Raw genomic sequence first — 15,814 nt, forward strand, 5'->3', positions numbered from 1 at the left:
TTCATTATTATTTTCCTTAACTAGAAAAGGCAATGCATGCATTTTATTTAACTCATACATTTTCTTTAACATGTTACAATTCTTTATGGCCCCGGGTGCCAAGCGTATTTCGAGGCCAAGCGATATTCTTGTGATAAATAGAGAGCTCTTGTAAAGTGACTGAAGTTATTTCCTTTTAAGTTCCTACATTTCTATCAACAGCTTTTCTTTAAAACTAGTTCTATACTTGAAAACCACTAGTTAGAACACAGAAAGGAAACACACCTTTCTTTTTCCTATATTTCTTGTTCTATTAATCAACTAACACTTCAACCGCTTGGCCTCCAAGCGGCACTGCTCCTGCCTCCCCGTGGCGGGGCCGGTAATCTGGGGGAAAAGTTATCCCCCAGGGCTAAAAGGAGCAACGATGGATAAAAATGAATATCCACCTCTTGAGCCTTCAAACTCAAGGCTAGATAAACCAAACAATGAAGACCTGAACCAACCAAAAAGGCTCCGAAGAGAAGTGCAGTGCAATGAAATGCCAAACTTTCTGGTGATACACTCTCTCTCCAACCAACCTGTCGGAAAATTATCACCATTTGTCATCCAAAGATTTCTGGAGTTGATTGCTGGAACACCAAAAATGGTTAAACGACTGCAATCTGGAGACCTATTAATTGAAACAGCCAACTCCAAACATTCTGAGTGGCTGCTCAAAACAACGACATTCGGTGGCCTGCCAGTATCTATTACTCCCCACAACACCTTAAATTCCTCAAAAGGTGTTATAACTGAATGAGACCTACTTACAATATCAGAAGAGGAATTAGTTCAAGAGCTGAGTAATCAAAAAGTAACCAACGCCAAACGCATAATGACTAAAAAAGATGGAAATCTCGTCCCAACTAGGTCAATCATTTTAACCTTCAGTACCCCAGATTTGCCATCCTCAGTAAAAGCTGGCTATTTAAACTGCCGAATTCGGGCTTATATTCCTAATCCCATTCGTTGTTTTAAATGTCAAAAATATGGACATTCCCAACAAGCATGCAGAGGAGAAGCTATTTGTCCTATATGTGGTTCCAAGGAACATACACAAGCAGACTGTTCAGCATCAAGTCCCATTTGCCCCAACTGCAAAGAAAGTCACCCAGCATTTTCAAAATCCTGTGAAATGTGGAAAACAGGAAAAAAAATTCAAAAATATAAAATTGAACACAAAGTCACATACCCTGAGGCACATATACAGGTTATGTTGACCAGGCCCAGTCGTTCATATGCATCTCACACTCGAAGCGTTATTACAACAGCAGTACAAACAGATGTATCAATACCCCCCAGCACATCTATGGCTAATTGGGTTAAAAATACATTATCAAATTCAGGAAAAGACACACAAACTAAAACCAGTGAATCGACCAACACTCCAATCAGCATCCCAACTGATACTCTGACACTCTCGCATGATAAAGAAAAATTAAAAACTACCAAAGAAAACAAGAAACCTGAATCATCCACCAATAGTATGGAAGTCACCAATAGTATAGTATGGATCTGATTGAGGTCTATAAGGCCTTGAATGGGTTGAGCACGCTGAATTCTGATGGGATCCTCCCACTTGTTCAGAATACGAACCTACGGGGACATAAGTTCAAATTAAGAAAGGATAGATGTAGAATAGATGTGCAGAAATTTGCCTTTAGCCAGCGGGTGGTTAATTGCTGGAACAAACTTCCATCTGTCGTTGTGGAAGTTGATAGGTTAAATAAATTTAAGGAGGAACTGGACAGGCAATTGGAGGGTATGGTGTGATTTTTTTTTTTTTTTTTTTGGCTGATGCTGCATAAGCTCCTACACTGCTTTCTTGCATCAAGTGCCACTACTACTACTACTACTACTACTACTAAGTCGACGTACACTCAGATCTTGAAGAACCCATACTAGAACTCCATGCAAATGACACTATGGATACTGGGCGCCCCAGCTTCCCAAAAAAAGACCGGAAAAAGTGCTCAAACAAAAAACAGTCTGATGAATCATCCTCAACTAAACCTAAATGAACCACAGTATCTTACAATGGAATTGCAGAGGTTTTCGTTGCAACACTGACAATATTAAATACCTAATTAACCGATTTTCTCCAGCTGCCTTCTGTCTACAGGAAACTTACCTGACCTCACAAATTTCTCCTTCGATAAAGAACTTTATCGAACTTTATCGCCTTTATCGAAGAGATCGAAATACCGCTAATGCTGCCCATGGTGGTGTAGCAATCCTAGTAAACTCGAAGATCCCAACTAGGCATATCACACTCCAAACTGAAATTGAAGCTGTTGCTGTTCGCATAACTCTCCATAATGCAATAACACTTGTCTCAATCTACCAAACCGTATTTACTTTTTAAAAGATCTTGAAGACCTCTTTATACAGATACCTCCACCTCTCTGTATATTAGGGGACTTTAACGGGCACCACCCATTATGGGGCTCTCCTAAATTGGATAGACGGGGCCGATTAATTGAAAGCTTTTTAGAGGCACTAAATTTCAGTATACTCAATACTGGTGCACCGACACACGTACAGCTCCCAGCAGGACACACTTCAGCAATAGATCTCTCGATTTGTTCACCAGTACTAGTCCCAACCATAGAGTGGTATGTAATAAATGATCCCATGGGCAGTGACCACTTCCCAATAGTATGCAACTTTCTGAAAGCAAAGACTCCATCAATTCAGCCCTGCAGAAAGTGGAAATTTGTCCGAGCAGACTGCGCAAAATTTCAATCATCAATCGATCTTGATGAAGAAAAAATCCGCCTCCAACATATTGATGAAGTGACAGAATATATCACGTCGCATCTTCTAAATGTGGCTAAGAACACAATACCACTATCAAATCCTCCGGGCCGAAAGCATCATAATTACTGGTGGAATGACAAATGCACCACAGCAAAGAGAGAAAAAAATAAAGCCTGGAATTTGTTTCGGCAATGTCCGAGCACAGTCAATCTCATTAATTACAAGAAATTAAGGGCAAAAGCACGCTTCATACAAAAGCAAGCAAAGAAAGAATCCTGGATCCGTTTTGCCTCAAGTTTTCACAGAAATACTGATTCCAAAATAATATGGAAAAAAATTAGACAGCTGTCTGGTAAGTTTCCTACCATACCTTCTCCAATTCTCTCTTGGAATGGGAAAGATCTCTCTAATCCAGTAGATATAGCTAATGCTTTGGGCAATACTTTTGCCGAAATCTCAGCAGCAGCAGCCTATCCTACCTCATTCCAAAGAATTAAAAACACTGAAGAAAAACATGGTATTCACTTCAAAACTGCCCATCTTCTCCCATATAACAAACCTCTGCAATATTCTGAACTTTTACATGTCATTAAAACCGCCCGAAATGGTGCTGCCGGGCCAGATGGGATTTATTATGTCATGCTACAACATCTTGATCACAAAGCTTTGCGATGCCTCCTGGTCTTTTACAATCGCATTTTTTTAGAAAATGTTTTTCCAGCTACTTGGCATCACTCTACAGTTTTGGCTTTCCTGAAACCTGGAAAAGATCCATCCAACCCCAATAGCTATAGACCAATATCTCTCTCAAGCTGCCTCAGCAAAATTCTTGAGAAAATTATCCACAGAAGACTCGTCTGGATTATTGAGTCGGAACAGCTAATGAGCCATAACCAATATGGCTTCCGTCAAAACAGGTCATGCTTAGATCTTATGGTCAAGGCTGAATTTGCCATACGTAATGCTTTTGTCAAACGTGAACATCTAGTAATGGTTTCAATAGACAGAGAAGGCTTTTGATACCACCTGGCGGTATGGTATACTTAGTGATCTTTACCTTCTCGGACTACGAGGCAACCTTCCTATATTTATTCAGAACTTCTTACATACTAGATCATTTCAAGTTCAATACCAACATGCCCTTTCCACAACTTTCATCCAGGAAGAAGGTGTTCCACAGGGATCAGTACTGAGTGACACTCTTTTTGCTCTGAGAATAGATTCTATCACTAAGCAGCTTCCAAATACAGTTGAGACTTACCTTTATGCAGATGACCTTTCGATCTCCTGTCATTCTCAAAACATGAGGTCTATTGAAAGACAGCTTCAGATAGCACTTAATAAAATTCAACAATGGGCGAGCCTCAATGGCTATCGGCTCTCACAGCAGAAAACAGTTGCCATCCACTTCTGTAGACAACGCAAACTTCATCCAGATCCTGAACTTCAAATTTCTAACACCGTTGTCCCAGTCACCAGCAACATCAGATTTCTTGGATTAATCCTTGACAACAAGTTAAATTTCCTAGATCATATTAAAAATGTACGGACCTCATGTCTAAAGAAGTTAAACATACTCAGAGCTTTATCTGCCCAAACGTGGGGTGCAGATCGTACCTTGCTTCTTCGTTTATACAGGGCATTAATCAGATCCCGTCTCGATTATGGTGCTCCAATCTATGATTCTGCCAGAAAGAGCGCATTACGCTGGCTTGATCCAATTCAGCACAGTGCTTTGAGAATTGCAACTGGTGCATTCAGAACGTCGCCAGCACATAGTCTCTACATTGATGCTCATGAGCCCCCACTAACTTTACGCAGGAAAACACTGTTACTCAAATATGCTGTCAAGATACAAAGTTGTGCCTCTCATCCCGTTCAGTCATACCTTTTCAACCCACCATTAGAAATCCTATACAGAAACAAACCTAGTATAGTAAAGCCAGCTGGTCTTCGCCTTCTTGAATTGGTGCAAGTTTGGAATATTTCCATCCATTCCGTAAAGCAGGTGGCAACTTATACTCAGCCACCATGGGCTCCTCCTCCTCTTCCAACCTGTGACACTTACCTCTGTCAATGGAGAAAGAATACTTTGCAAGCATCAAATGTCAACCAAATTCATGCAGTTCACACTCAAAGATATACTGATTTCTCCCCAATTTATACAGATGGCTCTAAATCTAATTCAGATGTTGGAGCAGCTGCAGTGTTTCCGAATACAACTGTATCAGTTTCCCTTCCATCAGAATTTAGTATATTTTCTGCTGAATTATATGCAATTAAACTAGCTTTAGAAAATCTCTGTTCTGACAGTTCCTTCAAATCAGTTATTTACACTGATCCCCTCAGCTCAATCATGTCGTTATGTAATTCCTCAGATGAAGTCCACCCTATTCTTAATGAAATCAGAAGCTTATTACTGCAAATTAAAGAACGCAACCAACTGGTCACTTTTTGCTGGATTCCATCCCATTCTGGTATTTTAGGCAATGAACTGGCCGATAAAGCTGCAAAAAATCCAACTACTTTTGATTTAACCAATATCCCTGTTCCAGCATCAGATTATGCACTAACTGTTCATGCTGCTTGCCTATCACATTGGACAGCACTCTGGCACTCTCAGACTAATAATAAACTCTTTCAGTTTAAACATGATCCAAAAATCTGGCGCTCCAGTATCCGTACATCGAGACAAGAAAAAGTAGTCCTTTCAAGGGCAAGAATAGGACATACCCATCTGACCCACCTTCATTTACTCACAGGAGATGATCCACCACAATGTACACATTGTTCTAATAATTTGACTGTAAAACATATTCTTATTGGCTGCCCCTATTATAAACAAGCCAGAACTTCATACTTGATCTCACTGGTTAATCTCCATAAACCAATAACTCTTGAAAATCTCATTGGTGATAAGGCAAATATTTCTGAATTTTTTGACTTTCTCAGGCAAACTGGGCTTTTCAATTATTTCTGATTTCAGATTTTCTTTTGATTTAGGGAAAACTCATGTTTTAATATAATAAGTGAATAGGCACATTATAGCCTTAGCAGCTTATGTGCCATTAAGCCTACAGAACAACAACAACAACAACAATTCTTTCTTAAGAAGCTCTCAGGCCTGTGACATGAATCGCTGGGTGGTTACCAGTTCACCAATTACTGAGTTGCCACTGACAGGCCTCTCGCTAACTACACAGTTATTGATATAAATAATTTTACCACTTCACTTTGTTTTGTCCTCTGTCAATCTATCCACTATTCTTATGCCTTTTATGTTTCTTTTGCTAATGTATGCTTAAATGTACACTAATTTATATAAGGAGAATAACGATATATAAAATTTACCTTAAAAATATTTGAGTTTGGTGTTTTATGTCATGAAATAAAAGGTGGATTTTGCATTTGAGAGAAAGACAAGAAGGCCTCAGATTCCTCACCCCTGATATTACCCATCACGATTGACCTTCAAATTTGCCTGACCTCAATTCAATTAAACACATGCAAGATGTTTTGGAATGGGCAACGAGGCATATGGACATGCAGCCATCATGTATTCTGACACTGCAGAAAGCCTTAGGGATCTTTTAGATGAGTGTGTCTCCCATGGAAAGTTGTTGAATTACAGCCGTAAAGTGTAAGGTAGTTGTTGAATTACAACAGCAAAGTGTATACAGCAAAGTGTAGCAAAGTTATTTTGGGGAACAGTAACCCCAAAATAACTTATACACTTGGGGGAGTTGAACTAAAGCCGGTAGTGGAGGAAAGGGACTTGGGTATTATGATACGGTTATTTATGTGCGGTCTCCATACTTGAACACAGTATTCCAGGTGTGGTCTAACAATAGCCTTATATAATAGAATTATGACATCCTTATCTCTACTCACAATTGTTTAATAAATCATCGATAAAACACCATAGGCCTTTCTTGCAACCAATCTACAATGCTCAGAGAACTTCATGCCTGACCATATCGTAATACCCAAGTGAAAGCATCCAAAGACTGGTAACTCGCCTGGTGAGATTGGCAAATCTCATATTCCATATGAGAAAAGACTTTGAATGTGTGGGTTGCAGAGCTTAGAAACTAGGCACCTTAGAGGAGACTTGATTGAGGCGTTTAAGGCTCTGAGTGGCATAAGCAAAATGAATAAGGACAAAATTTTCACGGTTATAAATAATTCTAGGTCAAGGTGCCATAATTTCAAGTTACAGGGGATGTTAAACTGAATTGCAGGAAGTTTTATTTTAGCCAGAGACTATAAATTACTGGAATAAGTTACCTACATGGGTGGTAGAGGCTGAAAGTTTGGGGTTCAAAGTTTGGTGGTAGAGGCTGAAAGTTTGGAAATTCAAAGGTCTGCTGGATAATTATAGTCGACCTATGTGTTTCCCTCCAACCTACGGAAGGAGGGAAATGCATGGGTTGTCTATTTTCTTTTCTCTTATTATTATTTTTATTATTATTTATTCTTATTATTTTCTATTATTTATTTATTTTTTGTTATTTTTTTTTAAATTTTTTTTTGGCTGGTGCAGCTTAAGCCATAGGTTTCTTTGCACCATATGGCCATTTCTAATACTAATACTAACACATTATAGACAGGAGGGTATGCATGTAAAATATGGCAAGTAACATGACTGGTAAATTACACAAGGAGTTTCTAGTAATCTGATCAGTCTGATATAATTACCTCTAATTAGATTGTATACACTTTTGTAAAAATAAACTGATTTTCATTTTTGTTAATAATATCATCAATTTTGTCCATACTTTTGTATTATAATTGGATTGCTAACCTTTTAGTTTTTCTCTTCAGTAACAAATACCTACACCTGAAACTGTTCATATTCTTTCAGATGTATGGCAGATGAACTGTTGCCGTTTGATTTAAGAGCAGCATTTTGTCGCCTTATGCTTCACATGCATGTAGATAGAGACCCTCAAGAACAAATCACTCCTGTCAAGTATGCCCGTTTATGGTCAGATATTCCAAGGAAATTATCTATTCAAGAGTAAGTGAAAAATATTGTGAAGTAAATCATTTTTATTGATCAGTTTTTCTTTTGCTGAAAGTTCAAACTTTTTTTTTTTGAAAAATATGAGTTAGTTTTATGTATATTTATTCATAATTACATGATATGTGGAATTAAATTAACTTGAATTTAATACTATGAATGTGTGTGCATTGCTATAAATAAACATGAAAATGTTGTCAAGATAAAAGATATGAAGTATATATATATATATATAAAAAAATACACCCCCAGCACTGGGTACAGTGGGCACTAGCAGAATATTTTGTAAGTTGGTGCTGTTTCAAATACAGTGTACGTGACGGATAGCTCGGCTCGGCTGTTCCATATATGTAGGTGTATGTACGTAAACACTGCGATGTGGTCAGCTGTTATTTCGTGATGACTTCTAATTTACACAGTTGCCTGAAATTCAGAGACCTTTTGTAGCGACGGCCATAATGCAAGCGGTTGCTAAATTTGACGTTGCGGCACCCCTATAAAGAATAAGTGGCACCCACTTTGAGAACCACTGCTTTAAAGTATATGGCCCATTATTTAAAATGAAAGTAATAATACTTAGATATTCTGTTTGTTAGAACCTTCTGCATGCAAATCATTGCACCATTATATTTTGCTAGATTTTTTTTTTTTTTTTTTTCTTTTAGTACCTCCAAAGGTAGTTGCAACTTGTAGTATTCTGCTTGAATTGAGGGTTGAGTGGACAGAAGAGCCTTGATATTGGACTTGAACTTCTATAGTATGTATTTTCAGGAAATAAATGAGAAGAGGGGAAGGTTGTATGAAAGAACAGAAGTAGGTGGGATAAGTGAAGATGATGAAACTTCATTTCAGTGAGCTTAGAGCTGAATTGTGAAAGAATGTTGAAAGGCTAATGCACATTTTCCACCTGGATTAGAATCATTGCATGGATTAGAGAAAAAAGTAAAATCTAATAGACCAGCTTTATAGATGAAGAGGAGTCAGTAGAACCAATAGGATGTAATAGAGATGAGGTATATATGGATGAACAGAAGTTGCAGCCAAATAGAGCCTTGCCTCTATTGGCTGTAACTTGCCTCTTGCCCAAGTGGTAGTCAAGCCTTTTAGTCTCTTTGTTGAGAGATCAAAAGGCTTGACTACCACTTGGATAAGTGGTTAGTTTCCTTTTTTTGGACTTTTCAAAATAAAGTTTGCATTTAGTAATTTTTTTTTCAGCTGTCAAAAGCTTTAGTATCGTCAGAAACTGAACAGATGTTCATGGAAGCCAGTTAAGATATAATTTATTCTTATCATGTACAGTCTAGCATATTTTTTGAAAACCATAGTTTAGATGAAGAACGAGAGTTTAGAGGTTTAGAGTGACAAAAATCACGTCAGTTTACTGTGTTTTGCTTCTTGCTTGTTGCTTCTGTCTGTATTAGGTGCTTTCTTTTATTTTCTTTTAAATTCTTTCACATGCTACTACAGGTATCCAGTGCTGGACTTTGTTCACTGAATGCCTCTTCCCAAGGATTATTATTCCTTTATTCAGTGGTGCACTATGGCCACAGATGCCGATTCACCTAATTAGCATTAGCATTAGTAGAGGCATTTGATGCAAGAAAGCAAGCTTATGCAGCATCAGCCAAAAAAAAAAAAAAATAAATAAATAAAAAATAACCACTTCCACTTCACCCCTCTGTTCGTTCGAAATACCTGTCCAGCTGAGCCTTAAACTTATTTAGGCTATCAACTTCCACGACAAGGGATGGAAGTCTATTCCACCAACCAACCACCCACTGGCTAAAGGCAAATTTCCTCACGTCTATCCTACATCTGTCTTTTCTCAATTTGAATTTATGCCCTCTCAGGTGATTATTCTGAGCAAGAGGAAGAATCCCATCAGCATTGAGCATTCTCAAACCAGTCAAGGCTTTATACACCTCTATCAGATCACCTCGCTGGTGCCTAGTCCCCAGACACTGTAATTTGCAAAACTTAAGGCTTTCTTCGTAAGAGCACCCCTTTGTTCTATTCACTAATCCAGACCTGTATACAGTACTCTAGGTGCGCTCTGACCATTGCCTTATACAAGGGAATAATCACCTCCTTATCCCTGCTAGAAAAATTCCTATATATCATCGACAATACACCATGAGCTACTCTTGCAGCCCGTCTGCACTGCACAGCCACCTCAGGTCCCTTTCATTCTCTACCACTGTCAGTGTAGTACCACAGAGTTGATACGTTGCTCTGGGGTTGCTGTTTCCCATGTGTAGTACTTTACATTTGTCAATGTTAAACTTCATTTGCCACCTCTCAGCCTATCTGCTCAATCTTTCCAGATCCTGTTGCAGCAGCATAGTGTCAGTAGTGTCCTTGACAACCCTGCCAACCTTTGTATCGTCTGCAAACTTGGACATTAAGCTTGATATACCATCATCAATATCATTTATAAATGCAGAAAACAATAATGGACCCAATACTGAACCCTGAGGGACTCCACTAATAACATTAGTCCACGATGAGCAGTGTCCATTGATTACCACTCTCTGTCTTCTCCCCCTCAACCATCCCTTTATCCATAGCAGCAATTTGCCTCCAATGCCACACTGCTCCAATTTGTGCAGCAGTCTTCCATGTGCAACAGTATCAAAAGCCTTTCTAAGATCCAAGTATATAATATCAAAGTTATTCCCTGCATCCAGTTCTTTTGTGACTGCATCATAGTATCCAATCGAATTGTATCTGCAATAAGGCCACTGAGGTTGGGATTATTCATACTACCAATTTTAAAGACACACACCAACCGTTTATGACTGATTGAATAATGAAATAAAATAAAATAAAATGATAGAAAAGACTGTAAAATAATATTTACAAAAAACTTTTAATTATTTACTGAACTATAACAAAAATAAAATAAATAAAATAAGTAAATAAGTTAAAATACATTAAAATATAAATATAAAAGCGATAAAAAAGACGTTCTGCATTCCTTATATCTATGTGACACCACGTCTCTGAAATCCCCACAATATCTGCCTTTGATGTTTTGAGCAATACCTCAAATTCATCAAATTTATATACTAAACTCCTAGCATTGGTGTACACGCAAGTATACATGCACCTGTTCTTTTTCTTAGCTACCCTAACACAACCTATGTGTTTATTTGTACCCCAATGATTCCCAGCAGTCTCTGAAATATCCTGCATCTTATTTTCCAGGCTGCGGCTCATTCCAATAGAAGCAGTGCAAGAATCTCTTTCGCCTCTGCCAGTGGCTACTGTTAATCTATTAGTCCTTGTTTCCCCCCAATCTAGCAGTTTTCCATCCCACCTAACACTGCCTCGATAGCATCAGCAAAATTCTTGCACCCTTTCTATTTAAGTGTATCCCATCCCTGTAGAAGCAGTCTCTCCTGTTAACAAGTACAGACCAGGCTGAAAAAAATTCTACCCCTTGCGCCTTGCACAATCTTTCCAGGGCCAAATTGATTGACAGGGCTCTCATCATATACTCCCTCCTATCATGTCTGGGCAGAATTGCAGACACTTTCAAATTCAACCCTAATTCATGGCTTTTTTTCAACAGTGACCTGTACTTGTTAAGTAATTCCACCGGTCTCCTACTCTTAACATCATTAGTGCCAACGTGAAATACGTTGGCACTAATGATACTACTCGTAATATCATTAGTGCCAACGTAATAAATCCCCAAACAAACAAACAAACAAACAAGCAAACCCTTTATTCAACCCCTTATTTACCTTTCTTCAGAGACATTAGTTACTGGGACGCGGCGCCTCCGTAGCCAGGTGGGCAGGAGCAGCAGTGCATAGCACACGCTTCTTGATGTGTGTGTGTGTAAATAAGTCACAGAGAGAAAAAAGGAGGGGAAACACCATGCTCCCTCCACCCAAGGTTGGCTAACTACAGATGAGGAATTAAAATTAAGATGATGACTTAAAATAAACAAAAATTCTTCCAGTCATCTTTGACAATGAAACCCAAGCCCACCAAAGAAGTGAATAATGGTGTCGTATCTTGCCAGCTCTCTGCTGCTGCTACAGAGGATGGTTTACAGCAGAATGGGAAATGGTGGCTTTTATCTCCACAAGAATAATTTCATGATGTGACTTAGCAAGTTAGAATCAGGAAATTTAAAATATCAGCCCAACTAAGAAAAAGAGAGCACTAGAAACTGTGGGATAGAAGCTCTGTTTAAGAGGAGACCGTTAACAAGTTGTGAGTTTTGGTATCTAGAGCAGTGGTTTTCATTCCAGGGGTGCCACGTAATTTGATTTTAAGTTACTTAAACTTATTATTATTTTTTAATTTATATGTTTATTTCATTATAAAAAGGTGTACAATATCTTTTTAATTTTTTGGTGATCTACAATTGATGTTTACTTAGTACCTCTGTATAAAGAATAACATTATATACTGTATATATATATATATATATATATAATTTGTATTATGAAATGTAATTTTTATAATTGTATTATTGTAATAAATATCATATAACATGTACATATTTTTTAATATTTTATATATATATATATATATATATACACACACACACACGCACACAGAGAATCGGATCTAACATGCAGAAAATTGAGTAGGGTGCTGCAAAATAAAATAAATTACTTAGGCGTGCTGTTATTATAAAAAGGTTGAAAACCACTGATCTAGAGGAACAATATTAACTATATACTTGGAAGAGTTATGGTGAAGAAAGGATCAAGCATATGTGCTATTCGGTGATTTTAAAATATGTAGAACCGTTATATGCAGTATTTTCATTCATTGATTCATTATACTGAATGAATATTCATTCATTCAATATATTCATTGCTGTATATGCTATATTTTTATACATTTTTATACATCATTGTTTTGAGGGTGTTAACAGTATAGGAAAATAAATCCCAAATTATTCTCTGTCATGTCATGTAATATAATTAACATGACAAGTATTCAGTATTTTAACTTACTATTGTTATTTTTTTAGCTATGATTCTAATAAACATCCAGATCCAAATAAGGAAGCTGTCAGACGTCGCTTTACCCCAACTATTACATTTGTGGAAGATTACTTATGCAATGTCGTTGGCCATATGTGGTCCTTTGCTGACAGAGAGCAAAATAAACTGACATTTGAGGTATTAAAAACATGTTTTTATTGTTATTCGTTAATATATATTTTTTATATTATTTGTTGATATATATATATATATATATATATACACACACACACACACACCTGGTCGTCGACTTACGACCTATGTGACTTACGACCGGCCGCACTTACGACGACAAAAAAAAAATAATAATAATAAATTAATTAATCGATGATGGGAGGCCTGAAGACAGCACCAGGCACATACACCCGGTCACTCTCTCTCACATACACCCAGTCGCTTTCAAGTATCTGTTGCGTGTGGTGTATTAATTAAAATTCTACTGAAATACGCATAAAATGTTTAGTAAAAGGAAAATGACTTCATCTACATATACGCCAGCTAAAAAGTCAAGGAAAACTATTGATTTTGAGTGTAAAATGAAAATTATCCAGCAGTATGAAGGCGGAAAGAAAGTGAATACGATAGCATGTGACTTGAAGTTATCACATTCCACGGTATTGACGATACTTAAGGACAAAGAAAGAATTCGGGAAGCTGTGAAAGGTTCTGCACTTATTAAGTCTACAATTTTAACCAAACAACGACAGGAACCCATCCATGAAATGGAGAAATTGTTGTTTATGTGGATGGAAGATTTAATACAAAAAAATACACCCATGAGCCTTCACACAGTGCAAGCAAAGGCTAGAAGTTTGTTTCAGTTTAAAATCACGCGCCGGAGACGATTACACAGAAGATTTTCAGGCTAGTACTGGGTGGTTTAAGCGTTTTTAAAAAAAAGATTTTCTTTGCATAATGTCTCTATAAATAAACATTTCCTACCTCAACCCAAGAACATGGCCCTGACGATGCACAACCCAGCACAAGCAAAGATTGAAAATTGATTTTGTAAATTTCATTTGTATTAATTTTTACATTAATTTTAGATTGTATTTTTGTGTTTACAGTACATTATGTACAATATAATTATAGATTGTAGTTTTGTTTTTTTATAAACAGTATGAATAATAAACCAATTAAAATGTAGAGAACGTTTGAATTTAACCTCATAGAGAGAGAGATAGCCTAGGCGTAGAAACGAAGGTATATTCAGTATCGCTAAGTAAAAGATAAAAACATTACTGTATTTAAAATGAAAAATAAAAGATTATAAAAATAAATCATAAAGATGATAAAAAGATTAGAAAGGTTAAAAAATACTGTTAATAAATATATGGCCGACATACGACCAGATTGACTTACGACCTGTCAGTCAGAACGGAAGTCGGTCGTAAGTCGACGACCAACTGTATATTTTTACAGTTTATGTGAGTGATAATGATTAGCTCAATAGCTCAATGGTATTTTCTTCTTCCTCTCACATCCGTAAGGGGGACTACTACAGGTATCTGGTGCTGGATTTTGTTCATCGAATGCCCCTTCCTAAGGATTATCATCCCATTTCAACCTCATTCACCTTTCTTCAGAGGCAATGGAACTTTAGACAGCAATTTATTGCTGTCTAAAGTTCTAAAGTTCCTGGGAAATCTTTCTGCTGATTATATCTGTACCTCTTATGTCAGTAATTCTAAATATGATTGGTCTCTACTCTTAAGATGACCTGCAAGGGAAAATGCTTGAACATGTAATGTGTCTGTCAATCTTGTTCTTAACATGTATTTAAATAAGAACTTCAACTCTGTTTGACTTTATCAGTTTCTCATTTTATTTGCATATATGTCATGTTCCTGTCTCCAGCATGCTTGCTGTATTTTTTTCTTTTACAGCCTTGTTTGTTAGAGCAAATATTTTTAGATGCCTTCTAATTTCTCATCACTGCCTTCATGCCCTGTGTACAAAATGGTTCTTAAATATCAGATTTTAAGATAGAATTATGTTCACATTTATGTAAAATGTCACAAAGTAAAGTCTCTTTTTTACCCCTTCACATTTGTATGGAAAGCCGTTTTATAAGTAAAAAAAGCATCTGAGCTAGCATGATATTCCACTTTACCTTGGAACTTACAATCTTGAACATGATTTCCATTAGGGGTGGGTATTTGTTATCTTCATCAGTCTTTAGATATGTCATATCTACAGATTGATGTGTAAATTTCCTGATCTTTAAACCTTACATGGCTAAGGTAAAGAAAGCCAACACAAGAACTACTGCAAACTTCAGGAAACTCATCCGAAGAAACTGGTTTGCTGCTACCACAGTTTCTCTCTGCATTCTCAGTAAACAGACAGTGCATGTTATCAGTAGTGGCAGCAGAAGCTGATAACGATGTATTGATTAGTTTTTTAAAAGCAGATTATTGGAGTTCATGAGTGTTTTCGTGGCTGAAGTTTACTTACGGGTACACCTTAATAACACACACACTGTCTGTTCACCAGAATAGGAAGAAACTGCAGTGGCGGCAAACCAGTTTTTTTTGGGTAAGTTTCCCGAAGTTTGTGGTAGTTCTGGGTGTTGGCTTTCTTTATCTTTGTCCCTTACACTACTGAAATAATAGTTCTGAGTTGAGGTTTGTCCTTGATCAATTAATAAGGACTGTAGAATATTACATTTTCAAATTATTTCTACTAAAATTTGTGTTTTAGTATTTGAATTTTAGTCTGGTAATGGAAATGGTTCAGCTCACATGGAGAATATATTGATCCTACAATATATTTCTTCCCCTTTGCACTAGTAAATAGAGGACAAGTCACATCCCTAGACTTTTTGAAACTTCTAGCTGGAAAGAGAACAGGTTGCAATGAAGCCTTGTTCCTAAAGTTTGCCTGACTCAACAGTTATGTTCCATACTTCATCATGGAACATGAATGGGATGATAAACTTCCATTATATGCTTTCACAAATTCTGTAATGCCATGATCCATATCACTTCATCAAAGC

General features: G+C 37.1%; 1 protein-coding gene across 1 annotated transcript in view; it reads left to right on the forward strand.

Annotated features, from left to right (window-relative positions):
* Itpr (Inositol 1,4,5,-trisphosphate receptor) overlaps positions 1-15,814 on the forward strand; it is a 1,293,714-nt gene that overhangs the window by 374,234 nt on the left and 903,666 nt on the right. The window contains exons 18-19 of the mRNA XM_090387283.1: positions 7,646-7,801; positions 12,804-12,954. Of these exons, the coding sequence (XP_090243409.1) occupies positions 7,646-7,801; positions 12,804-12,954 (307 nt within the window). The remainder of the gene's footprint in view (positions 1-7,645; positions 7,802-12,803; positions 12,955-15,814) is intronic.

The sequence above is a fragment of the Mastigoproctus giganteus genome, chromosome 13 (genome assembly GCF_048544385.1).
Source record: "Mastigoproctus giganteus isolate SK-2022 chromosome 13, ASM4854438v1, whole genome shotgun sequence".
Classification (NCBI taxonomy): Eukaryota; Metazoa; Arthropoda; class Arachnida; order Uropygi; family Thelyphonidae; genus Mastigoproctus; species Mastigoproctus giganteus.